The sequence below is a fragment of the Ambystoma mexicanum genome, chromosome 1q, assembly GCF_040938575.1.
Source record: "Ambystoma mexicanum isolate Mex_15411 chromosome 1q, UKY_AmexF1_1, whole genome shotgun sequence".
Taxonomy (NCBI): Eukaryota; Metazoa; Chordata; class Amphibia; order Caudata; family Ambystomatidae; genus Ambystoma; species Ambystoma mexicanum.
The window spans coordinates 453,727,434-453,754,528 of NC_090922.1; the positions used below are offsets into that span (position 1 = coordinate 453,727,434).

At 48.1% G+C, this 27,095-nt stretch overlaps 1 protein-coding gene across 1 annotated transcript in view; it reads left to right on the forward strand.

Moving 5' to 3' along the window:
* Positions 1 to 27,095, forward strand: part of SLC12A3 (solute carrier family 12 member 3) — a 480,556-nt gene that overhangs the window by 111,172 nt on the left and 342,289 nt on the right. Inside the window, exons 7-10 of the mRNA XM_069640343.1 lie at positions 2,649 to 2,760; positions 5,757 to 5,887; positions 18,535 to 18,619; positions 21,892 to 22,046. Of these exons, the coding sequence (XP_069496444.1) occupies positions 2,649 to 2,760; positions 5,757 to 5,887; positions 18,535 to 18,619; positions 21,892 to 22,046 (483 nt within the window). The remainder of the gene's footprint in view (positions 1 to 2,648; positions 2,761 to 5,756; positions 5,888 to 18,534; positions 18,620 to 21,891; positions 22,047 to 27,095) is intronic.

A 27,095-nucleotide genomic window follows, 5' to 3' on the forward strand; every position in this document is an offset into this window, starting at 1 on the left:
CATGGCCCGCCTGGCATACTGCACAAATCTGAGCAGCAATGGACAGAGAGGACATCATTTTAATCCCCAGGTCTTTAACCATGGGAACTGGGATAGGGCAAGGACCCAATGAGGGTTGCCAAAAAAGAGGCAACCAGAGAGCAGCAGCAGCAGCAGAAGAACCCACCACCAGAACCTCCGTCTTTTCCCCGTTCAGTCTATGCCAGTTGCCATGGCTTGAAGACAGGCCCTAAGCCTGGCTGCAATTTCAGGCAGAGACAGCTCTAACCAAGCCAGAACCTGGGAATCCTCTGCATAAGCATAGCAACAGTGGGAGAAGATGAGCTTAGTAAGTGGCTGAACATACACATTAAACAAGAATGGGAAAATGACAGCGCCTTGAGGAACACCACAAGAAAGAGCAGTGAGGGCAGAACAAAAAGGTTAAAGAGATTGAGAATGATCAGAAAGAAAAGAAGTGAACAAGGACAAGACGGCACCCGAGAGACTGTGCCCTGCTGGGCAAAACATGCGCATGTACCACATTTACCAAGCTCTCTGTTGTGTCTTGTGTTTTCTGCTTGTGTCCTGCATGAATGTTTGCTTGAGAGAATGCCTGGTGGAATGTATTCCTGTGGAATGTTGTGGTGTGAGTGCCCCCTGTAAGTTCCATGAATGTCAGATGGAGTGAAACAGCCTGTAAGAGTGGACGACGGTGGATGTTTCCTGTGTACCTTCCTACTTATTAAGTTCATGTAATACATGATAGGCAAAGTAGGGTTATGAATTTATGACCAGTGCTGAAAAGAGAACTGATGGTCTGACGTTTTTCCAAGATAATCCATTAGTAGATATATATAATAATCTCTGCAGGAGTCTCCTCTCCCCTCTACTGGAGTTACATAGGGACCAGACGTTCATTTTGCATTTAATGGTACATTATTTCAACATACTTAGATCCATCAAAAATTCAGTCTTGGAGGTGCTGAGCTTCAGGTAAGCACTGGACATCCAGGACTGGATAAAAGAGAGGCAGGCCTTGAGCCTGTGGATGTCTTCGATGGAGGATATCTTGAGGTAGAGCAGCGTGTTATCTCTTATTGGTGGATGTGTTTCTTTTTTGGAGATAGGAGGGTGCCAAGTGGTTCCATGTAAAGATTGAATATCACAAGGGAGAGGATGTGTCCTTGCAGGACTCCACAGGTGATGGGTAGAGTTGGTGATCTGCAGAAATCCATTTGTACAAACTGGTGACATTTGCAATTTTCATGCACCTTATGTCACTCCCGAGTTTCACAGCCATGGACAAACCCACAGCCTCCTGCTATGCTGGATTCTCAGCTGAATCCAATCTCTCTTTAGCTCAGGGTTCAATGTATTCATAACGAGAGGACCCCTTAATTAGTCCTCACCAATATAAGAGACCCTGCATATACAGAAATCAGAACCTGTAAAAATTGAATCAAAGTACCAGCTAATTCCCCTCCTGTTGTGTAGTGAAAAGTGTTTGTAATGTTTGAAAACAACATTTATGGGCCTGCAATTGACCCAGCAGCCACACAAAATGTCCAACATCACCTTGCTGCCCTATCTCACCCTCAATGAAATCTGGCAAATGGCAAATGTCTAAGAGCCTCATAACGAGTTGGGCGGTATCCCGGCTGTAATACTACCTAACTGTAAAAGTGTTAGCCCCCACCGGTACAGCTGTATCACCGCTGGATCACGGGTTGGGCATTAACTGTAAATCACCATTCCCCATTGGATCCATTGGACCCAATGGGGAATCTTCGACGCTAACACTGTATGCTAATACAGCCGTTGGTAATATAGTGCGCTAAATGGGATTTTCACCTCCAGAAAAAAAGCTAGAGGTGAAACAGCCCATTTAGCGACCAACTCGCGATAGGGTAATACTGTTACCGCCACATTTAAGGGCTACAGCCGAACTTGTGATGAGGCCCTAAATATTCACACATGCAGGCTAGGAATGGCCTACGGGCAATTGGGCTATGCCTGAAGCATCAGCCCAAACATGCTAGTGTGGGCAATTGGGCAAAAGTGTATTGACCGAGGGGTAGGTCCAACATGCCAGTTTAGGCTATAGGGCAATAGGGAATTACCAAAGGGCTGGCCCAACCTGCTAGTGTGATTTTAAAGGCTATAGGGCAATGGCCGAACGGCCGGCTCAACATGTCAGTGTGGGCTATTGTGCAATCGAGCAATGCCCAACGCTCTATCCCAAAATGCTAGTATGGACTGCAGGGCTAGTAGCAATATAGAGCTATAAGGCAATGCCAAAGAGATGGCCAACATGCTGGAGTAAGTTTGTTTTTTGGGCCTAAGTTCAATAGGTTAGTGCCCGGTGCAGTAACATCCATCAAAACTATTTGCCCCAAAACCAACTAAATCCCCCTTCTCTCACATTAGTCATGATAAGTAATGAATTGCCATTTGCAATTTAATGTTCCATTCCGATTCTGAACACAGTCCAACCCGGGGGGAAAGTCCAACATTATACATCTCCTCACCCAGCAGTACAACCGATGTTCTTGTGTCTACTCTTTGTTTAAAATGACTAGAGAAAAGGGAAGTCACTGACCACTATTCCACCGAAAATGGTAAGCTTCCAGTTTCCTTCTTCTGACTGCTCTGTTTTGGTTTCCTAGGCACAAATCCTCTTCTTCATCGTCATCATGATATCATTCGTAAACTACTTGGTGGGGACGGTCATTCCTGCGACCGAGGACAAACAGGCCAAGGGTTTCTTCAACTACCAAGGTACAGTGGTCGGGAGCTTTAGTTTGGAAGCCGCGCACATCAGTTCTGCACATTCCAACACTTCAGTAAATGTAGCCAAGGTTGGAGAGGTAGTCAGCGGGCTCCAAATGCACTTCAATGTTAGACAAGAACACTAGAAACATGACATACAATTCGAGAGATTTTGCTGATTCTGCTATGTCTTGGACTTATGAATGGGGGCTAGTGGAAAATCTAGCTGTGCAATGGCATATCAAACTCCGATATAGCACTCTCTCCCTCGTGCTCTCTCTGTGTTCTCTTTCTCTGTCTTTGTCTCACTCTATGGGGGTCATTACGAGTGTGGAGGTAGCCATGGCGCAGCCTCCAAACTCGGGTCTGTGTCCGGTCTGGCAGAATGGGGACTTACCGGGTCATTCCGACCTTGGAGGACCCGGTTAGTCCCCATTCTGTAGACCATTCCCCATTCCCATTTGAGCCCCCATAGGGCTCAATGGGAATGGGGAAGGCGCTAATAACGGGCCCGCAAATAGCTGGCCCGTTATTAGCGCGCTGGTCCCTTAGCAGGACCCGTCAAGGACGTGAGGTTAGACCACACGTCCTTTGCGGTTCCCGCTAAGGGACTTCGGAATTGGGCGGTAAGGGTTTAACAGCACCGGCATCATTACCGGTGACCGTTAACCCTTACCGACCAACTCAGAATGAGGCCCTATGTCTCTGTCTCTCACTGTGTGGGTTAACGGGACACAGTCACGTGCACGTTTGCTAGAGACAACCTAGCTGTTGAGTGTCCAGGAGAAAAAACGATATCTTGGTGGTGAGGTGGCTGTTTTTTTTTTTTTTTTTTGCAAAAGAATCTGTCACAAAAAGGACATAATTGTACTAACATTGTAAACTGACTCTTTTGAAAATGTTACAATAGGGCTCATTACGAGTTTAGCAGTGCAGGAAAAAAGTGGAGGTAATTCAATTTACCTCCATTTTGCTCGCACCACCAACCCACAAGTTTGCCGGTATTATCGGATGGTAATACCACCGATATTTTGAGGTAAAGTGGAGGAGTTAAATCCTCCACTTTACCTCCAAAAAATCAGTGGTATTAGTATTATCCAGTGATCGAAGTGTACGAAAAGAAGTAGTGGAACTATATTCCCTGCTGGTCTGCCCCAGGGCCCAACAAACCCCACCGCCATGCCCCCTCCCATGCACAATACAAACCCCCAAACAAATGCCCTGCTGTTTAAGGGAACGTTCAGTGCAGTACACTGAAGTGCAAGTTTCAACTCCTTCCTACACTATAATTTTAAAAAACGAAACCATTCCTGAACGGTTTCTTTTTAAAATTAAAGTATAGGAACAGTAAAACTTAATTAAAAAGAGTAGAGGAGCCCTGCTCCCAACCGCTCCCACCCACTTCGATCACTGGGATTACCTTGCGGGAATACTGTCGGAGGTAATACCAGCAAAAATCCATATAAAATGGGGATTTACACTACCAAACCATCACTTGTAATCTGGCAGTATTACCGCCTGAGGTAATACCTCCAGTGGTAATACTGCCTGACCAAGTGGCAGTATTGGTAATTATGTTTGCCGATATTCTGGCGGATTCACCGCTGGAATACTGGCAAACTCGTAATGAGCTCCAATGAAATTATCACTTCCAGTAGTCGTAATTATAAGCTCACAATCGTCTCACTGAGCAAAGTGCATTATCAAAGCCTACAATAACTCTAAACTTTTATCGAAGCAACTATTGCAATATGGACAGTTTCGTAAATTCCTACTGTACTCTTTCGAAATTCCCATTTGAGAATGCGGAAGGGGACAAACAGCATCAGTGACGGTTCCAGCCTGCTTTGCATAAAATCCAATAGCGTTTTGGGAACATAAGAATGACCACAGATCTTTATATGCTTATGATAAAAGGATTGTATGCTTGAATCACCAAGTACATAATGCACAATGGGCTTGGTGCTCATTTCATGTTTCACAACACTCATGCTAATATTAAAATGTTTGCAACACTGAAGAATATGTACCATTCGGGCAGCCTTGGCCTTTGGTTATTGGTTGTTGCTTCACTTACTGCATTGGGGTACAGGGGCCATCCAGAGATAAACATTTATATTTTCCATGTGCTATTTTAGCTGTATCCCAGTGCAAGAATATTTCCCAATGCACAAACATCACTGGAGAATTTTGTGTATGCATCGGATAAGATGCTTAGATGATCCAGATCACAAGCACAGTGCACACATCAGATCAAAGTGGCAAATGGAGGGGCTTTGGGAACAGATGAACTGTCTGATTGTGATTAATATCTGCAGCTTTTGTGGAAACTGTGTTTATTTAATTAACCGTTTTCAGTTTTGACATCCTGTCTTGTGTTCACTTCACAGTTCTGAGGGTTTGTTGAGTCACAGGCCCTAGCAGACGAGCCACTTCAAGGTCAAAGGGGAAATGCAGTCTTGTTTTGTGTCAGATACTAGTGGTATTAGGCCTCATCAGATGGGAGATTTTCTCTGCGAGGAGTTAATGCGGCCCAAACGCTTATTTAAAGGGAGAAGGGGCATCCATACGTCTGAGTGGCTGTCACAGACAAGTTCCAAATTCTGGCCCCAGCAATAGCAAAAGGTCTCGTAGTGCTGGCCGAAAGCTGAGCTTGAAAAGGGATAGAAAATCAATGGACCACACTTATAACAGATGTTGGACAGGAAGGTATGGTAAATCGGCAGCAGAAGATATCACTTCTGCCCTTTCTTAAGATTAGGCCCAAAGTTGTATTTGAAGTACAAGGCTGGCATTTGCAGGTGGATGACGCTGGACAAATCTCTGCAAGACATGAGAGAAAAGGGACAGGTGCACAGATGGGTATTGATTCCTTTAGGATTTACCTTGCATTACTTGTGGGCGAGCTGTGGAGTGCCCCTCTTATGCTGGCAAAATCCTCTTGGGCGATGGGGAAGTAGTGTATACATTTTAAACTTGTATCAACCACTATATGTTCTTCCCAGCTTCTATATTTGCTGAAAACTTTGTGCCAAACTGGCGTGGTGAAGATGGCACCTTCTTTGGGATGTTCTCCATCTTCTTTCCATCAGCCACCGGCATCCTAGCGGGAGCGAACATTTCCGGGGACTTAAAGGTACGCTTCCAGTTTCATGTTGTGTGAAGATTCTCAACAGGCCACTCATCAGTTGTTGTGGTGTGTGTGCTGCCATCCACTGTTGTTTTCTGTGTGTGCTGCCATATCATATTTTTGGTTTATATGTTGCCATATGTTGTGTGTGTGTGTGTGTGTGTGTGTGTGTGTGTGTGTGCGCTATCCACTGTAGCGTTTTTGTGCTGCCATCCGCTGTGGTTGTTGATATGCGCACTGTTATCTAACTATGGGATCCCATCCATTATTGCTAGTGTGTGCAGGTTTTTCTGTGCTGGCATCTCTTGTTCTGTGTGTTCAACTGTGTGTGCTTCCATCCATGTATGTGTCTGTGAGTGTTCTGCCATATGTTGTTGTAGTGGGTGTGTTTCATTTAGTTGTTGTTGGTGTGTTTTTGTGTGTCTGAATGTGCTGCCATTCCCCTTTGCGGTGTGTGTGTGTGTATGTGTGTGCTGTCATTCATTACTGTTGTGTGCTACCATCTATTGTTGTTCCGGTGTGTGTGTTTATATGCTGCCATCCCTTTGTGTGTGTGCTGTAGCCCATTGATATGTGTGTGTGTGTGCTGTCATCTGTTGTTTTGGCGTATGCTGCCATCTGTTGGTGTGTGGGGTGTGTGTGCCGGCATTCATTGCCTTTGTGTGCTGGCATCTATTGTTGTTGCGATGTGTGGGTCTATGTTGCCATCCCTTTGTGTGTGTGCTGTCAGTTGTAATTGGTGTACGTGTTTGTGTTGTGTGCTAACATCCATTTGTTGTGGTCTGTGTGCTTTTAAAGACTTGATGGGGTATCTGTACTTCTGCCCTCTATATGGTAGGGTAAAGGTACAGAACACCCCAGAAAGGGCTCTTAATTTGGTAGCAATGGACGAGCAGCCAGGCTTGAGCTTTCAGGAGGTAATGCAGGCAGGTTCTTAAGTACTCTTCCTCATCACAGTACCTTTGGTGCCTTGGCAGGCGAATTGGCAGAGTGTCTCTGTTTCACTTGATGATTCCCTCCGAGGATGGACCCCCTGGAAAAAGGAGCCACTGGGATGCTGACTCTAAGAAGAAAAATGGAACCAAAGTCTTTCTGAAGTGCAGCAGTTTTGTCCTTTGCGGTGCTCTCCTTTGGTCAATGATTTCTTTGACTGTAGAAGTCCTTGGAAGATTAACGCTTCCTGTGGGCTCCTTAAGGCTTGTCAGATGAGAGTAAGTCCCCTGGGACACTTCAATGACTTCTGGCGGCGACGGATGCATAGGTCACTTTTGTGTAGGGTTTCGGAATATTGCGGTTTTCCACCTTTGGGTTCTTCAGCGCTGCAGACACAGCACAGACCTCTGTATGGCTTCTGGCAACCTAGACTCGTCCACTGGAGTGGGCAATGAAACCATCACCAAGTCTGGACCCTCGGGATGTCTTCGTTAGCTTCTGGTGGCGAGAAAACACTGATGGACCTTCCTCTGCACTCAACGACTTTGCACTCCCCCCGGCGGGAAAAAAGTTGTCAGTGATGATGGCAAGGATGCCCCTTGAAATATTCTTAAGCAGTTTGGAACCCCCGCAGCTCCGGGTGTAGAGAAGCACTATGCTAGGGTACCCCCTGCTCCTGGCGATAGATTGCAACAGCTTGCAGCGGTCACGAAACGCATCTCTGGACGCTGGGTGAAACCAATGGACTTCTTCGACTTGAGATGTGTCCGGGCACTCCTCTTCAGGACTCACGATGGCAGGTACACAGGACTGGCTTTCAGGGTACTTCTGATGAAGAGTAGCAGGTTCTACAATGGTCCCTCGTAGCTCAGGGAGAAGTGTCCTTTGCAGGTCCTCTCTGGATCAGTCATTGGAAGAACACGGCAGCTTTGGATTACATGAGGAAAATGCAGCAGCAGACTTCTCCTCTAGCTGGGCTTCAAGGAAGAGCTTCTTCTTGCTTCAGCACCGATTTCAGCTTTTGAACAAATTGGTGAGTGAGAGGTCCCTAGATATACACATCTGTTCCCCATTCACTCTGGCTGGGTCAGGCTCTGTCAGCCAATCACGCAGAAGGGCATTGAGGCCATTCACTCCGTCCAGACACCCATAACTAAGAATGTGCATTGGAGTCAGTACCAAACTTTTCGCACACTACACTGCATCCATGTCAGTTTCAGCCAGGGTTGTCTCAGTCATTGTGTCACACACACAGAAACCAGACACCCATAACACAGAATGTGAGTTCACTTCAGACTCCATTCATACAGGTACCACCCCTAGGGTGTACCCACAACACACAGCCTCTGGGAAGGCTCCAGTCAGTCTGACAGGAGGCAGCCCCAGAGCCATATGTGGTATTTCGACCCAACAGCCAGTCAGGAGGAAGGGGAACAGATACATATATGGTGTTTCCACCCAACAGCCCCTCAGGAGGAAGGGAACAGAGACAGGGCTTCCCAGGACTTTGGGAAACAAGGTAAAAGGCAATAGAAACCAAGAGGCCACAGGGGCCATTTTGTCTTCCTGCAGGAATCAATTGATTCCTATGGCAGGGCATGGGTGTCCCAAAATAGAGGACACTCAGAGCCACTGCCAAATCAGCATGTATCTGCCACCAGCCCATACCCTGCTCTGTGGGCAACACATAGGTGCCCGAAAACACACATGGGGGTACAAGGGTTTACCCCCACCCATGGTTGCCATATGCCATAAGGCTATCCCATGGGTGTTGTTCATCAAAAGGAAAACATGAAGAGCTGCACTGCCAGAGGTCCAGCTGGACCTCAGTGGCAGAAAACATAGATAGGAGAAATTTCCCTGCATATCAGTCTTTGTCCTGCCCAGGGGCAATCCAGGACCGACATGCTAGGCAATTCTCCTTTGAACAAGAGTACCAACAGCAACCCCAGACATGTGTTTCGGCCTAGTCAGGCCTCATCAGTGAGGTGGAGCTGTGCCTCTCTAAGAACAGTGAGCAAGAGGTCCACGTCTGGTTTCCCCATGTAACTTGGGTGAGACCCAAAGTTACTTAATATGCAAAACAAGGGGGAGTTTTGGAAGTCCCTCTATCGGCAAGAATATGGCCCATTGACCTGTTCTTGGTAGGATGGCCCCCAGGAGAGTCTCAACCAAGTCTTTAGCTCACTGTCCCTTTCACAGAGTAGACATTTCCCTGCATATCAGTCTTTGTCCTGCCTCAGGCAGTCCAGCACCAAAATGCTAGGCAATTCTCCTCTGAACAAGAGTACCAACAGCAACCCCAGACACATGTTTCAGCCTAGTCAGGCCTCAACAGTGAGGTCGAGCTGTGCCTCTCTAAGAACAGTGAGCAAGGGGTCCACGTCTGGTTTCCTCTAGTAACTTAGGGTGAGACCCGAAGTTACTTAATATGCAAAACAAGGGGGGTTCTGTGAGTCCCTCTACCGGCAGGACAAAGACTGATATGCAGGGAAATGCTGGTACGCATATTATACTGCTCAAGAGTGTGTCCCAAAAGGAACTGCAATTTGGCACTGCGAGACACGTTTTCATTGGTGCACAAACTAATTTTATCTCTCAGTCCGACGCTGTGTTTGTGTGGAGCATTTGAGTAGGTGGAAGTGGAGTTTGCATGCAGAGAAGGGAAAAGGGGGAGATTCCACATTTACTATTGGACCTAGGCTAATGTAAAAAGGAGCCATGAGTTGTTCTTGTGACATAGGGGCTTTATTAAAATTAATTATCACATTACATTATTGGCAGATTTTCCCTTAAATTTAAAAAGAAGTATACAGATAATGCAGTGCTTTTTCACTTCTTCAGTTTTTATTTCTTACTGCCACGGGTAAATGTGTTATTCTTCCTCTTCAATTTTACCTTTTCATAGGGTGTCTGGGATGTTTTTGACAGACTTGAGTGGGGGAGGCTCCTTAACGAAACAGAAACTATTCTTCTTAGAAATTATCATAAATGCAAGGAGCACATGGCAAAATCAACTCAACTGCATGGATTGAAAAGTCACGGGACTGGCTGAGAGGAGAAACAGTGATGGGATTATAGAGGTGTGCAAGGCAGAACATTCAGGGCCGGGCCAAACATGAGTCGAGCCATGGGTTCGATTTTGACTCCAAGAGCCAACGCATGAGCTGGACCACTGTGGACTGCTACGAAGTGCCAACAGGCAACAAAAGGGGTGTCTATAACGAGCAAAGCGGTGACGGAAGGATAGAGAAACGTCCGGTTTATTATAACAAATTCGAGAGTGTTATTTAATTACCGAGTTTAGGACTCCATTTTGCTCGATCAAGACTCGGGACATTATTGTCTGAGCCCCTTATGATAACAGACTCAATGCTTACTGCGTAGATGGTGATCAGATGATGGCACCCCGTCGAGACACCACTTTCTTTTTTTTAATCAAACAATTTTAGTGATTTTTCACATACATTGTAAACAACACATTTACTGATAAGCTCTACGTGTTCCCTCCCGCCTCCCCTTGCTCCCTGGATGTCAGTAAACCAGTCATAACCTCAGAATCACTAGCAGTGTTAGGCAATGTAACATTGGCATTTGCATGATTCACACTTTCCTCCTAGCTGTATCTATCAGGCTAGGCAGCAAACCAGTCAGTGAATGCCCTCCCATTTCTGCCATATTTTCCTCGCTTTGTCAGGGCAACCTCTTGCTGTGTGCACCCGGTGTTCCATTGCAGCACATATGTCTGTGACCCACTAATCGAAACTGGGAGTGGCCTCCGCGCCCCATAGTTGCGCAATGTTCCTTCTGAGTACTGCCGTGGCAGTAGACAGAAATAATTTTTCATATCTTGACAGATCGCTTTCGTCATCCACCCCCAGCAATAGCTGCTTTGGTTCTCTTGGTATTGTTTTGCCTAGGACCATAAATAGCTCGTTGCAACATGCCTGCCAATATTGCTGCCAATATTGCTGTATGCGGTCGCATACCCATAAAATGTGAAAGAAGGTGCCTTCCTCGTGTTTACAGCGCAAGCACCGTGGATCTGAGACTTTACCCCACCAGAAGGGGGCCACTCTCGGGTAGTAAGTATGGTGTAGGATCTTAAGCTGGACGATCCGATGTCTGGATCAGATTGCGGCCTCCCTGTGGTACATTAACGCAGTAATCCAGTCTTCTGGTTGTAGTGCTCCTACATCCCGTTCCCATTGGCCTTGAGGCTAACTAATTCCTTTGTGGAACAGAGGGGGGTCTGGGAAACTCTCTACCAGCAGGAGCACAACCCATTGACTTGTTCTGGGGTGGATGGCCTCTGAGAGAGTCTCAACCAAGTCTTTAGCTCACTGTTCTTTTCACAGAGAAGAAATGTCCCCGCATATCAGTCTTTGTCCTGCCCAGGGGCAGTCCAGCACCGAAATGCTAGGCAATTCTCCTCTGAACAAGAGTACCACAGCAACCCCATACACGTGTTTCAGCCTAGTTGGGCATCATCAGTGAGGTGAAGCTGTCCCTCTCTAAGAGCAGTGAGCAAGGGGTCCACGTCTGGATTCCCCTGGTAACTTAGGGTAATTCCTTTGTGGCAAAGGAGGTGATTGCATTGTACATGGTTGAGGTGACTTTGTGTTTGATCTGTTCCGGGATTATGTTGCGTTCAATCGGGGTGTATTCAGGCATATTGTTCATGTCTGGGAAACGGGATCATAGTGCGTGTTTCGTTTGGGTGTAGTGGTAGTGTTTTGTTGGTGGGAGAGAGAAACTGGACTGCAAAGTTTCAAATGTGGCTATCTTGCCCTCTTGTATGACATCTTTGATCCTCGTTATTCCGTGTGTTGCCCAGGTGGACCATCTTGGGAGCTTGTTAATTTCTGGGAGATATCTATTATTCCATAATGGTTGCTCAGGTGTCAGTTTCATGTCCCAGTCCATGTACTTATGTGTCTCTACCCAGATTCGTGGCAGATACGATAGCATGGACGGTGGGGCAGCTCTGCTGGTGTTCATTGCTCATATATGTGGCAGTATTGTGTCCCCATTTAGCATGTCATTCACGACCGCCATCTGGCTGGCCCAGTAGTATGTTTGTAGTCTGGACAGTCCAATTCCTCCCTCCCAGATGGATCTTTGGAGTGTGGCAAGCGCTATACCTGGATGACCACCGCACCATAGCTGTTTCCGGAGGGCAGAATCTATTTTCTGGAACTCGTGCATTGGGATATGTATTGGGACGTTCTGTAGGACGTACAGGAAACGGGGGAGGGCAATCATTTTGAAGAGGGCTGCTCTGCCCAGTATAGTTAGCGGTAGCAAAGCCCAGTGACGCGTATCCTCTACGAATCTCATTGTGATGGGATGTAGGTTTTCGGGTATGCAGTCTGTGCGACTGTTTGTGATCTGTATGCCTAGGTACTTGAGTCACATTGTTTCGATGCGGTATGGGCAGTTTGCAGGGGTTATGTTGTTCGCCCACCCTATCGGGAATAATATAGATTTAGACCAGTTGACTGGTAGTCCACTGAAGGCTCCATACCTCTCTAACAAGTCTGTGATTGCAGGGCTTGAGTTGACCGGGTCCCTCAGGTAGATTAATAGGTCGTCTGCATACAGTGAGAACCTGTTTTCACAAGTATCTGACCATCGGAAGCCCTCCCACATCTCTGACTCCCTCAGCAGTGTTGCGAGGGGTTCTATAGCTAGTGCGAATATCATGGCTGATAGGGGACAGCCTTGTCTCGTGCCCCTCCCTAAGGTGAAGGGTTCTGACCTCCAGCCATTGACCCTAGTTCTCGCCCTTGGACAGTTGAATAGGAGTTTTACCCATGTCATGAATTGGTGCCCGATGCCCATGCGATGCATTATTTCCCATATGTCCTCCCACTGCACCGAGTCGAAAGCTTGCCATGGGACCCCAAAGTCTGTCCGCTCTTTCTAGAGCTGAATGTAATCTATATATGTTCATTCGGGTTGACCTCTGTGGCATGAAGCTGCATTGGTACGGGTGGATCAAGGATGAAATAACCAATTGCAGTCGGTCGGCTAATACCTTTGCGAGGATTTTCCTTTCGCCATGAGGGAGATGGGTCTGTACGACCCGCAGTTTTCGGGGGGGTTGTCCGCCTTGGATAGCACTATTATCGTGGCTTCTATGAGGTCTGGTGATAGGGAGCCCTGGCCTCGTGTATGTTCCGGTACATGTGCAGTAGATGTGGGGCAATCTCATTCGCCCCTATCTTCTGCCATAGTTCTGTTGGGAAGCTGTTCGGGTTTGGGGATTTCCCGGATTGGAGTCCCGACATGACTGCAATCACTTCCTCTTCTGTGATCTCCTTCTCTAGAAGGGTCTGCTGCTCTGTGGTGAGGGTAATTTCTTCCATGATCAATTTGTCTATGGGGGAGGGGGGTGCTCAATATAGATCCGATTAGAATGTGGCGAAGCCCTCCGCTATGTCTCTGTCCGTTGTTAGTGGGTCAGAATCACCACTGCTGAGTTGTCTAACATGGTTGCACCCGTCATCCCTGCGTTCTAGCAGTTTGCTGGCTTTGTCCCCAGTCTCATACACTCTGGCGCGTAGGGCTCTGTGCGCCTGCCTGGCATTGTCCAGGGCTATGTTTTGGAGGCATTGCTGCGCCAGTATTAGTGCCCGGTGTGTTTCGGGCGTGGCCTGAGACAGGTGAGACTCTTCTGTGTGTTTGACCTGCTTTTCGGCTTCGTTCACCGTGGCCATGTGCTTTTTTTTTGTGCAGTTGTCCAAGATATGATGTCACCACTAAGTACTGTTTTGTAGGCTTCCCACAGTGTTCCCGGGTCGGCTGCGGTTTCTGTATTTAGTTCAAAATATGTTTTGGTGGTATCTTGGAGCTTTTCTACCAGTTCCGGGAAACCCAGGTAATAATTGTTTAGGCGCCCGCATGGAGTGGGGTTCGGTTTGGAAGTGCTGATTTCTAATACCAGAGGGGAGTGGTCAGAGATTCCTCTGGGGAGTAGGTATGTCTCTCATATTTTATGTGTATCTATAGATAGGATGAAGAAGTGATCTAGTCTCGAGAGTAAGGCGTGGGCCCCGGAGTGGTAGGAGTATTCTCTGTGGTCAGGGTGCACAGTACGCCAAGCATCCTGCAGTCCTAGGGCGCTTATGAATGTGGCCAGTTTTGTATTTGTGGCGGTGTTTCTACCTCGCAGATGTGTCCGATCCACTTTCACGTTCATGACTTCGTTGAAGTTGCCTCCTATGACCATGACATCTGATGTGTCCCGGGTGATCAGGGGGGAGATGTCATTAAGCAGCGCGGTTAGTAGGGTCGGTGGTGTATAGACTGCTAGCAGTGAAATAGTTTGTTCCCATAGTGTCCCTGTTATGTACGTGTATCTGCCCCCTTTGTCCTGGGTGACCGTGGTTAGGAGGATGGGGAGTTTCTTGTTGATTAGTATTAGTACGCCGCGGGAACCCATAGTGAAGCCAGCGTGGATTGCAATTCGGTAATTCGTGCATTTGAAGAAGGTGCAGTTTGTGCCTGCTAGGTGCGTCTCAGTCAAGAATGCTATGTCTGGCATGTGCTTATTCAGAAGTTGCACAACTAGTCGCTGTTTAATTCTGTTACCTAGCCCGTTAGCATTCCAAGTCAGGAACCTAAGGTTCCTAGTGGTAGTGTTACGTGCGACCATGATCAGGCGTGGTGGGGGTGTTGGGTGTTGCAGCGTTCATTCTGAGGTGCGCTAGTGACTTACGCACTGTATTAGGCCATTGGTTCTGCCTATATCTAGTGTTCCTGCTAAGTGATCAATATTCAGGTGTTGTCCATGTGTCTGCAAGTTCAAACATGTGCTTTGGTTGGTTGAAAACTAAGATGCCTATCCAGGTTACTCTCCGTGCTCGCTGCCTGTGACAGGCTCACCCACCCTTTGTACCTCCCCGTAATTCCCCTCAACATGAAGCACCTGTAGCCCGAACTGTGCGCCTACTGGGCGCATAACTTGAAACCATAACATTATTGGAGGTAGCAGGGAGTTTACGCCAGCCGCTAGTGAGTTTCCATCTTCCCATGGAGGCCGCCAGTGCGTGGTCCCCTTAGTTCTACGATGTAGGAGAGAGCGGAGTCCTTGCGACAGTCCTCATCTAGTCCCTTCGCTGACCGGGCTGTCTTGTGACAGTGCAGGGTGGTCGTAGCCCCGTGGGTTTTGCTGTGGCAGAGAGCCAGCCTTGCCCTGCGTCTGCCTTGGGTATTCTCTTGAGTATTTTGGTGTTCCGGTGTGTTTAGGGTTTGGGTTTCCAACCAGTCCCATGCTTCTTTTGGTGAATGTAACAAATGAGTGGTGCCTTCATGGTGCACTTTGAGTAGGGCTGGGAAGAACAGAGCGTATTTCATCGAGAGGGATTGAAGTTTCTTTTTGACTGAGTCGAAGGATTGTCGTGCTTTCTGGACCTCCCTGGTATAGTCCGGATAGAAGCCGACCCGATGGCCGTTGTATGTGATGGGGCCAGTGGCGCAGGCCATCTGGAAGATTTTGTCTCTATCCCGGAAGTTCATGAGCTTTGCAATTATTGTACGTGGCTGTGCATCGGGCGTGGGCCGTCTGGTTGGAACTCTGTGGGCACGTACAATGGAGAAAAATGGAGAGAATTTATTGGGTGCGAATACGTCTGCCAGCCAGTATTCCAGAAAGAGCTTGACGCTGGGGCCCTCCTCTTTTTTGTGAATTCCGAGAATCCGAATAGTGTTCCTGCTCGCACGCCCCTCGCTGTCCTCAGCTCTGTATTCAAGCTGTGCTACTTTCTGGGTTATGGTGGCAAATTGTTTGCTCATCCGTCCCATGGTGTCTTCCATGTTGGAGATCCTCTGTCCTGCTTCTCGCACCCTCTAGGACAGGTTGTGGAGGTCCTGCCATAGAAAGGTCCCCTCCGTAGCTAGGCCCCCTATTTTCCCCTCGAGGTACGTCTGTGACTCCTTGATTGCATTCATGATGTCTCTTAGTGAGATGTTGAGTTCATCCTCTCCCGTCCCCTCTTTTTCGTGAGTTCTGGTTGGGGAGCCCTGGAGGGGTCCGACCGTGAAGAGATCTATCCTGCTCTGGAGAGTCTGTCTTTTGGCTTTGTCCTTTCCCATTGCGTTGCCAGGCTCAGTGTGTGGTGTGACGCTGATAGATTGTAGTTCTCAAGCGTGCGGATCGCTCTGTGACAAGGGCCATTCCTTAAGGTAACCTGTGCAGGTTATGGTTGCGCGAGTGTTCGACTCTGTGTGGCTTTGCATTCCCAGCGTTCGTTAAGGGCAGGGAAGAGGACAGGGGGTTCTTGTCCCTAGTTTGCTGCTTGTAGGATCTTTGCTTGGTGGCTGGGAGTAACCCCACTCTTCTCTGTTTGTGGGTCACGTGCTGGGTGTCGCTGCGCGGCTATTCTCTTGGAGGGGCTGCACTGGGTAGATCCTCCTCGTGGGGGTGAGTTAGCAGCTTGTATATGTGGGGCTACGCTCCTGGGTGGCCAGTGTTCGGACAATGGGTAATGTTGTGCTTACACCCGCTGACAGTGAGGGGCTATGTGTTAGGTGCTGCCAGTGGTGACCAGTTTACCCTGTTCTTGAGTCTGCTCTGCATCCCCCCTGCAACGTCGTGCTCTCACTTAGGCTTGCCACTCTGGATGTACTGTGTAATTTCCATGCAGTGACAGGCTCCTTGATCCGGTTTGCCCCTGGATTCATGTGTTGGCACTCCTTCTTGCCGGCTTGCATGGTGCTTGCCGCCGGCGTATTAGCACATCCCCAAGGTGACCGCTGGTGGAGGAGAATATGCTGTCTCCCACTTCAGGCAGATAGATGCCGAGTTCGGGCTCACTGGAGCCTGGGCTCATGGTACATCCGCTGCGGGTGCCGGTGCTCCTGCGGATAGAATCCTCCTCGGCGTCGCTGTCCAGGGTGGGGTCTCTCTCGGTGTTGGGGAGCGGTGGTAACAGTGCTGTCAGCCCCGCCTCCGGTTCGGTGTGTTGGGAGGAACAGTGCACCCTGCCAGCCTCCTCTGATGCTCGGGTTGCCGCTGTAGTTCGCACCTCGGCGTAGGCAAGATGACCCTGGGAGCTCCCCCGAGGCGCACTCCTCCTTGCTCGATCCTCCTCCGCCTTGCCATGAGGCGGGTGCGCCCCCGATTCGAGGAGAACAGCCCCCTCAGTTCTGAATGGCCATATGGCTCACTGTGCCCCGGGATGGGAGGGGGAAACAGTTGCAGTTGCTTCTGGCTGGCTGTGGCCTCCAGGTTCCCAAAGCTTCGGCACCTGTTTAGCCTAGATTCGGCTTCCAGGCTCCGATTTTTGTCAGGGTTGGAGCTGCTGGTGCACAAGGCGCTCCGGCGCTGAAACGTTCCGTACTCTTTCTAAAATGAGTGCTGGGGAACAGGAGTTACCAGGATATTTCCCACGGCCGCTGGAAGCGAGTCTTTTCTAGGTCTTCATGCGCGGCACACGCATGTGCCGAGACACCACTTTCAATTCTTAGACTTTCATTTTAGATATCCTTACAATCAGGTGCTTTGCTGCATCAGTGTGTTAAACATAAAGCCAGTACTGGCAAAGTGGAACCACAGTGACACAGGATTATCTGTTCTCCCCATTCAGATGACAAGACAAGAAGTAGAAGTAAGGACAGACTCAGTGGGGCGAGTGCCATAACCTGCTGTTATGTTATGTTAAAGGTTCTTATACGGTGCACTGTCGCCACCTGCGTGGTTTCTTGATGCTCTGGTGGACCTGTAAAGTAAAGGCGGGTGGGGGGTTAGTTAGTCGGACTGAGTGGGAGAAAAGAGCAAGAGAGCTGTGATGTGCTCTTGGCAGCTTCAGTTCCGTTGGCACCCTTCGCGGAGTGTGGGTGTGATTTTTGGTTGGTAGCTGACATGTGCTGTTGGGCAAGGTTATGTGTGGTTTGTTTCATTGTTGTTGTGTAGTGAAGTGCGTGCGGTTTGTTGTGCTGTAGAGGTCTGGTTGTGTTTAGTTCAGGGTTTGAGAGGTGTATGCAGAAAGATGTGTTTTCTAGTAGGGTTGGTTAGTGGCAGTACCCTATCCTACCCTGTTTTCATTGACTGTGGTCCATGTCCCTACCGATTGCGCTTTCTGGTTTATTAAAATGACCACTCCTATGTTGTGTGCAGAGGTGTGGGGGTTCTCCATAGGGCTATTCAGTGGCAGTACCTCTTCTACCCACAGTGTTAAGACTAAGTGCTACCCAATTTCCTTCTCCTTTATTATATTTTGGTTTGCGGCAATTACCACCCCCACGGTTCCACCGGGGGATGTGTTCCCCTTGCCCTGTGGTCCATCAGTTCCGAAATCGGGACAGCTTTCTCTCCCCCTTTTTCATCTAAGGCCCTCTACCAGTGGTCCAATTAAGTCAGACCCATCTCTCTTCCCAGTTTCCCGTTTGACCCTCTATAGAAAAGGGTACATCTCCATCTTCCTCACATTAAGACACCTCTCTTTTTCCCTGCACCCCACTCGGGTCCTGCCTACTCACCAGTCCTTTTCATGAGGCTAACAAATGCCCAGTGTTTCAAAGGCTAGTAATGTTCCAGTGCAGAGCTCTTATTCCAAGAAAGATGCATTCCTCTGTTTCTCCCATTTGCATAACAATAACCAACTCTGTGTGGTATTCAGGGTCTGATACTAACACAGTGGCAGTGGCAGTGGCTTGGCCGTGCTTTATAGTGAAATCTGTGCCTCAGTACAGCACATCTCTGTTTGTTTCCATAGGATCCTGCTGTTGCTATCCCCATGGGCACTCTGATGTCTATCTTCTGGACTACAGTGTCCTACCTTGTTATTTCTGCAACGATTGGTGAGTAGCAAATTTCAAAAGTCACTTTATTTCAGTTTTTACCTGTTGCATTCAATAGAAAAATGTTAAACATAAACTATTCACAGCACATATTAAAACACAGGGTGGATGGGATGCAGCGTTTATAACGAAGAAAAAAAAACGACACACTTTTTTTACGACACCTTAATAATAACAAAAAGTAAATTTCTAGTATATATAGGGGTGGGGTAAGGGATTAAAGGAGTGGGGGTTGTTGGGGGATGGTAAAAAGGCAGTCGAAACGGGGGCTTAGTCAGGGACCTCCCAAATAAAAAAATAAAAACCATTGTATGTTGTTATTTAGGGTGTTGTTGTAAAGATATGTAACCAAGGTGGACTATACTAACACATTGTGCAGCATCACTTTGCCCCTGCGGCCAGATTACCCAAGCAACAGGGTGCTGCTTGGGTAGCCCACATGGATCTTGTGGAGCCCGCCGTAAATGCACAGGTCACCTTAGTGAATAAGGTAACATGCACATTTCTTTAAGTTGCACAAGTATCCTTTGTGCTTTTTCACCGGCATGGGTTTTTGAGAGCCTGTCCCCGCAGTCTCACCAGGCACAGCACAGGGCTTTACACCCCATTACTAAAGGCAAGTGCCCCTTCTGAACATTCATTCCCACAACACTCGGAAGTGGTAGAGCATGCTTCTGTTATGCTGGCAAATCTGTCCATCACGAATGCTATCAGGGGTCTCCTGCCAGCATTTATGAGAGTCAAGTTTGAGTGCAAATTGCGAGGAGTCAAAGGCCACACGGGGCAGCCCTCAGAGGGTCACTGGAGTTTACTTTACTCCACTTTCGCTGCACACTCTCTGGATGCACTGTACATGTGTGCCAGCCGTTGACGGGGCACGTGGTGCTGCACAGGAAGGGACAGGATAGTTAAACATGTACAGGGGAAAATCAGTCCCTGACAAATCAAGGTTTGCAGCCATTGGTGGAAGAGGGAAAAAAGCAACTAGTGGTACTTTGACTGCATCCAAAAAGGAGGGAGTGGGATGGTCGGACAGATGGCGGGTGGAAGGGGGGAGGGACCAGGATCTCAAACTTTGGCTGAATAGTGAAGCGCTACTCTTCACATTTGACCACATACCTTCAAAGTTTTACTCAGCACAAATAGTTTGGATTTCAAGCCTACAGTAATAATGTCTTATAGAGTTTATTTAAAATCACAGATTGCATGATAAAGCCACATGACAACAGTAAATCCTTATAGCAACATGTTAAGCCAAAAGAATGTCGTTGTGGCATTAATCTTCACATCCAGAATGGTAAACTATAAGTCCCAGAATGCAAGATAATGCCAACCTGAAAAATCTACTTTAGGCCACTGTACTTTTAGTGATTTAAGACATGCAATAAAAGAAGTTGTGTACTCAACTCAGACAGATTTGGAGCTTCTTTGTGACAAACCTCCATCTCGTTGTTATTCATGATGTGGAAAACATTTAAATAGTGACATAAAGCAACTTTACTTTTTTGCATGTCAAGATAGTAGACATCATGGATAGGAACAAATCTTCAAATTGGCGCTTTGTGATGCTCACTTTAACTATCACAGATTTGCCAGGTAACTAGTGCTTTGCAAGCTCTCTGAGTTGGAAATGTTCCATCATGCACATGAAAGATTGCCACTGATAAAGGAAATGTGTTTGCAACCTGTGCACCTTAACGACCTTGGACACTGTGCGTGTGTCTGCCTAGGTAGGACTTGGGAAACGGGCAGTGCTTGAACGTCCGGCCTGAGCTGATTCTATGTCTGGCTCAGGAGAACGAGAAAGCGTCCAGGACCCCTTTCTTCAGCCTTTGAACTAAAGGTACGCTCTGTAAAAAGCAAACGAACTAGTTGTACTACATAGCAGAGTGATTTATATTACACTTCCATCTCTGATTACAGCCAGCTGCCAGTGAGTGGCAATATCCACACTCACTGTCTGTGAGCGTGCAGGTCACTCAGTGCATTTTTGTTGAACCCGAGAATCTCTAACTTTCCGATTCTGACATTTTTTTTTTTTACCACGTCCTCTGTGTTTATGCTCCGTGCCCTACTGTAGCGAAAGGGAAAAGCAGACTTTTCTTGATGACATGCCAACACCAAGGCATATGCTTTAGGAGTATACCAGCAACATATACCTTTTTCAGCTGAAGTTTCTTTAGTACTAAACTTAAATTTTTCTTGGGACTTAAATCAGTATTTTTCCCCGAAGTGAAATGTGGCTGTTTACTTCTAAAAGTATGTTGTTTTTTTAAAATATTTTATTATTGGTTATACGGTTAAACAAATAACCTTTAACCTTAGCATATACAAAATGTAAAAGAAAAAGGAATTTATGCAAATATCACTTCTTAAAAATGTCCTTTTAAATAAATCACATAAAAAACCCTCCAGACATGTATATGTAAATAGGACATGATGTTAATACGGCAGAAACACCTTATGTGATGGGAAAAGGAGGGACTTCGCCCACCTACAGGCCATAGCTACAGCGCTAGGCGCTCGATCCAGAAAACAGGAGCGCACAGCTCTCCACTGCCCTCGCTGGGCCAGGTCCTCATGTAAGAGGTCAGCACTCTATTTCCCTCTACAGGGGAGTAAAAGGCAAACTGCAGCAGAACAGCTCCCAAAACCATTTACAGTAGCATGAGCAAGGCGGCTGGAAATGGACTGGAGCATTCTATTCTATTAAATAGTGGGCACATCCTTTTTTATTAAATTGTCTCCCCCTGGTTCTAGATAGTTTGTTCCAATAAAGGGTAACCCTGCACCAATCCAAAACCCTCACTTCAAGATAAATGTGGCAGCCGTGTGAGCGCCGTCAAAGGTAGCTTGTCTTTTCATCAGTACTAGAACAGCCGTGGTCTTTAGATTGGTACCAGAGTAATGTTTTGAAACTATTGTTTTTGTCGAAAGCTTGAGGATAAATAAGCAGACTGACAGAGGGCTGGAGTAGTAAAACAGAAAAAGCTGCGACAGGACAGACAGTGAGTGTGGGCACCAGCCTCACGCCTGTGATGCCGGAGCAGGGGAACCTCGTGGAGTAGCGTTCGAGGGAGCAGGCGCCGCCAAGCTATCCTTCGTTTTATCTGAAAGTGCGATGCATTCCACATCTTTAGCTCGATACAATGCATGTCTGGGGATACTGCATAACTCAATAATGAACAGAGTAGCAGGTAATGACACAGCGCTATGAACTTGGCCAGGACGCAGGACGCTGGTAACCCTGACGCTCTCGCCTCCTCTTGCAGGGTCCTGTGTGATCAGAGATGCCTCGGGCAGCCTGAATGATTCGGTTCCCATCGACTCTCCGGACTGTGAGGGACTCGGCTGCAGCTACGGCTGGAATTTCACGGACTGCGCCCAGAAGCAAACCTGCCCGTATGGACTGAGCAACCAGTACCAGGTATGACCAGCGCGCAAGACCCCCAATGCCCCCTGCTCTTGGTATCCGTCTGCAGGGCCTATCTGAGGAATTCTGTGTAGGGAGGGGGTGGGAAAGATCCGGCACCTTCCATCAAGAAGCCATGAATGTCTACTGGGCGACTCAGGTGTCAATCAGCTGCCAGCTCACCAATCAGGTCCTGCCATGGAATAGACATTCCCCCGCCATCTCCTTTCCAGAAGGAGTGCTTGTTAATGTTAATGTTAATGTTAAAGGACATTTGTACCGCGCACTATCACCACCGAAGTGGTCCCCTGGCGCTCTGGCGGCTCTGAAAAAAGGGGGGGGGGAGGGTTTGGGTTAGTGGGAATAGGCTGGAAAAGTGCAAGAGAGCAGTGATGTGCTGTTGGCAGCCTCAGCCCGGTGGGTCCGTCGGCTGGGCTTGGGGTGTTTTATGGTCCGTAGTCATCGTGTGCTGTTGTGCAAGTCTATGTGTGGTTTGTTTTGTTGTTGCATTGTTGTGAAGTTTGTGCGGATTGCTGCGTTTAAGGCTTGTGGTTGTGTTTGGTTATAGTTTGAGAGGTGTATGCAGAGGGATGGAATTGTTAGTTGGTTGGTTGGCATTGCTGTCCTTGCAATTGTGGGATTCCATCTAGGTCCGGTACATGCTAACAGTCACATTTCTATCTAGATGCCGCGCAAGCTAGGTTCATAATTCTAAGTGTGGTGCCTGCTAAGAATCACATATGCTAACAATCACATTTCTGATATTCCATCTAGGTGTGGTATTTGCTGACAATCACATTTCTATCAAGATGCAACGCGGGCTAAGCTTGAGAATTCCGTCTAAGTGTGGCATATGATAGCAATCGCATTTCTGAAATTCCATAAAAATGTAGCATATGCTAACAATCACATTTCTATCTAGATGCAACGCGGGCTAAGCTTGAGAATTCCGTCTAAGTGTGGCATATGATAGCAATCGCATTTCTGAAATTCCATAAAAATGTAGCATATGCTAACAATCACATTTCTATCTAGATGCGACGCAGGCTAAGCTTGAGAATTCCATCCAAGTATGGCACATGCTAACAATCATAATTCTATCTAGATGCGACGCAGGCTAAGCTTGAGAATTCCATCCAAGTATGGCACATGCTAACAATCATATTTCTATCTAGATGCGACGCAGGCTAAGCTTGAGAATTCCATCCAAGTATGGCACATGCTAACAATCATATTTCTATCTAGATGCGACGCAGGCTAAGCTTGATAATTCCATCCGAGTATGGCACATGCTAACAATCATATTTCTATCTAGATGCGACGCAGGCTAAGCTTGTGAATTCCATCTAAGTGTGGTATATGCTAACAATCACATTTCTGTCTAGATTTGGCGCAGCCTAAACTTGAGAAATTCCATCTAAGTGTGGCTTATGCCAACCATCATATTTCTATCTAGATGCGACACGGGCTAGGCTTGAGAATTCCATGTAAGTGTGGCACATGCTAAGAATCACATTTCTAAAATTCCATCTAAGTGTGGTATATGCTAACAATCACATTTCTGTCTAGATTTGGCGCTTCTATCTAAGAGTGAACATGCTAACATTCACAATTCTTTCTAAGAGTGGACATGCTAGTATTATGGCACACTATGTGATTGGTAGGTAAGATAGAGTGGCGGGGTTTTCTGGAGTAGAGTGATTGCTCTACTCCCCACCCATGCCAGACTCACGGTTTTTTTTGTTGGTGTCTGTTGGCTGCTGGCTTCCTTGGCGTCCCCTGCGGACACCTGCAGACACATCTTGGAGCCGCCACTGTAGGAGCCGCCCTTTGCCTTGGGGTCCTTCGCCGCAGGGGCTGCCGGGCAGAGGGCTGCCCTGGGGAGATGGCTTTAATAGAGTAGAATGAGCCAATCAGGGTGAGGGGGTGGTCTGGGAGGCGGGAGGAGGGAGGGGAGGGACAGGGGAAGCCGATGGGGGAACAGGGAGCCTGGACCACGTGGGCGCCGGTACCAGGAGGCACACCGGGCCTCTGATGTATCAATGAGCGAGCCCTGGAGGGTCTCGTGCGGGGCCTAACTTACCTGTGCAGCGCCTGGGACAATGGCGTCTGCACGGCTCCAGCGGCCTCTAAGGTCGTGGTAAACACGGCCTTTAGGCCAATCACGGAACGGGGGCGGTCTGGGAGGAGGGAGGGGAGGGACAGGGGAAGCCGATGGGGGAACAGGGAGCCTGGACCACGTGGGCGCCGGTACCAGGAGGCACACCGGGCCTCTGATGTATCAATGAGCGAGCCCTGGAGGGTCTCGTGCGGGGCCTAACTTACCTGTGCAGCGCCTGGGACAATGGCGTCTGCACGGCTCCAGCGGCCTCTAAGGTCGTGGTAAACACGGCCTTTAGGCCAATCACGGAACGGGGGCGGTCTGGGAGGCGGGAGGAGGGAGGGGATGGACAGGGGAAGCCGATGGGGGAACATGGAGCCTGGACCACGTGGGCGCCGGTACCAGGAGGCACATCGGGCCTCTGATGTATCAATGAGCGAGCCCTGGAGGGTCTCGTGCGGGGCCTAACTTACCTGTGCAGCGCCTGGGACAATGGCGTCTGCACGGCTCCAGCGGCCTCTAAGGTCGTGCTTCCCGGAGCCCTGCTAGCAGTTACATCTAAATATGTGTAGACTGAAGAGAATAAAGTGAAAACAAATTACAAGAGGACCTCCTTCTTTTCCCCATCCCACACATTTGGCTGTTTTCCAGCCCCACCCCACAAACACATTTTGTTAAAATGTAGCGGGCGAGCAAGGGTCTGCGCTGCCCTTGAGAGGTAGAGACACGTGCAGATGGGCACGCGAACAGTCCCCCTGCACAGGTACACACAACTGAGGTTCCCCCTACACCACCCTCCCCATGCCTCTGGCCTGTCTCTACCGGGTCCTACTGGTCCTGAGGTCAGAGATCGCCAGGGGGCTGCATGGTGGCGGAAACCCAGCTTTACAGGGGGGCAAGACGGGATCAGGAGCCGTAAAGCGAAGGAGGACCGAGCCCAAACCCCCTAAAACAAATAGAAACTGATGATGACAGTAGAATGCGCATATGCAGTCCCACTGCTGCAAGCGGGGCACGATGTACACCATGGCCACAGAAAGCACTGACAACAATAAGAGCTGGTCTCTGTATTGTGGCAGATTTAAATGGTCAGCTTTGCCCAGGCTATTAAAGGGCACAGCCGCAGTTTGAAGTACACCCGCTGTTCTCTTTGCTTTCCTTACAACCACTACTGTAAAGCAGCAACAAGTGACGAACGGTGGCCGAATGCAGTGCAGTTAATTAATGCCCAGTCTTTTATACCTATCCGCAGGTGACTATATATATATATATATATACATATATATATTTACATTTACAAGTCAATAGCAACAGAATTTTAAGAAAACTCAGGCATCACCTATTTGCACTCCTATTTGCATTGACTTTTTCCATAATCCAGTTGCTGATAACTTGATTTACTGGACGGATTTGGATGAAAATGTCCGAACAAAATGCCTGCCACCGGTCCCTTCAAACTAGAGATTTTGCAAAAACTCCTAAAACGGTTCAAAGGTATTAGAAAACAAAAGCTGTTTTCAGCCTACTCCCATTCAATTTCTGAGAGAGAAAAGGGTTATTGCATTGAACACACGTAGCGTGAAAACCGCTGGATGGATTTGCACCAAATAAGAAACAACATGCGTACAAAGTGCTCTGGATGCGCCTTTTGGTGGTTTGGGGTAAAACCGTACAGTTGTTTGGAGATAATTTGATGGAGAATGTGGTGCCTCTCAACCCCGAAACACTTTTCTATATCCCGAAGGTTCTTTTATTTAGTTAGGCTTTTCAGTAGTGAAAAGCCTCTCATCCTGATTCATGGATTATTTGCGCCAAAAAAAAGCGGGATTTGTGCGCCATTCTGCCCGCAAATCCCCATTTGTTAAACAGGGATTTACGGGCAGAATGGCGCACAAATCCTGTTTTTTTCGGCGCAAATAATCCATGAATCAGGGCCTCCATTTTTTCCCTCCTCCTTTTTTCATTCCTGTGGTAATCCGGATGGAAGCTGAAAATGAAACATACTCAAAATTATGTTTGAAGGAAAGAAAAGGAAGGGGGGTTCATAGTGGGGTACCGTGCGGTGGAAAGAGGATCACATTTGTAGTGGGAGAGTTATAGTTGGGCAGTGGAGTCCGTTGTTCCCTTGCTGGGGTAATCCAGAGGTATTTACCCACGATTCCCGCAGAAATGTTGCAAGAATGAGTCACACGAACCGACAAAAGAAAGGACAGGGTCTTACGTATATAATAGGAGAGAGTCAGGGAGGGTTTGCACACGGGGGGTTCCAATAGGAAGAGCGGGCACATGGAGAGTTGTAGTGGGGATAGGGGCATCTTTTTTCCATCAATGAGAGTGAGAGCATGTCCTGCGCTCTTGTCCAGCTGGCACACTTGGCCTGGTGAGTGGTCTTCCACCTGCCTACCCCCATTTTACAGCATTTTACTTTCCCCCTGCTTGATGCTCCTGATGGTTTGCAACCCTCCAATTTCCTCTCCTGTCTTCCACCAAGCCCAAGATGTCCTTTTCCACGGCTGCAAGCTTGCGAGAGCGGGTTCTGCACTCTTGTCCTGCTGAGTGGTCTCCCGCCTGCCTATGCCCATTTTATTTTACCCCTGCTCGCTGCTTCCGGTGGCCTCCAACCCTCCAATGCCCTCCCCTGTCCTCTTCCCGCCCCTCTCCCGCTCTCCCGGCATGTGATTGGTGGCTTCTTCCAGGAACTAGCCCTCTTCACTGATGGCCCCATGGCAGCCTTGCCCAGGCACTGGGCAAGGGCCATAGGCAAAGGGTAGCTCCCTAGGGCAGCTCCCATCCCCTGTTAGCCCCTGTTCACCCATGGACGCATGACGAGACATCCTACAGCGACAACCAGGTAGGGTTTATGGGCGTGGTGCACAGCTATTATTGTGCTCCAGTAAAACCCTGCCACTCCCATGTTACTATCTCCTACTCATTCATTGTTCATCTGCACTTTGCTTTGGTAT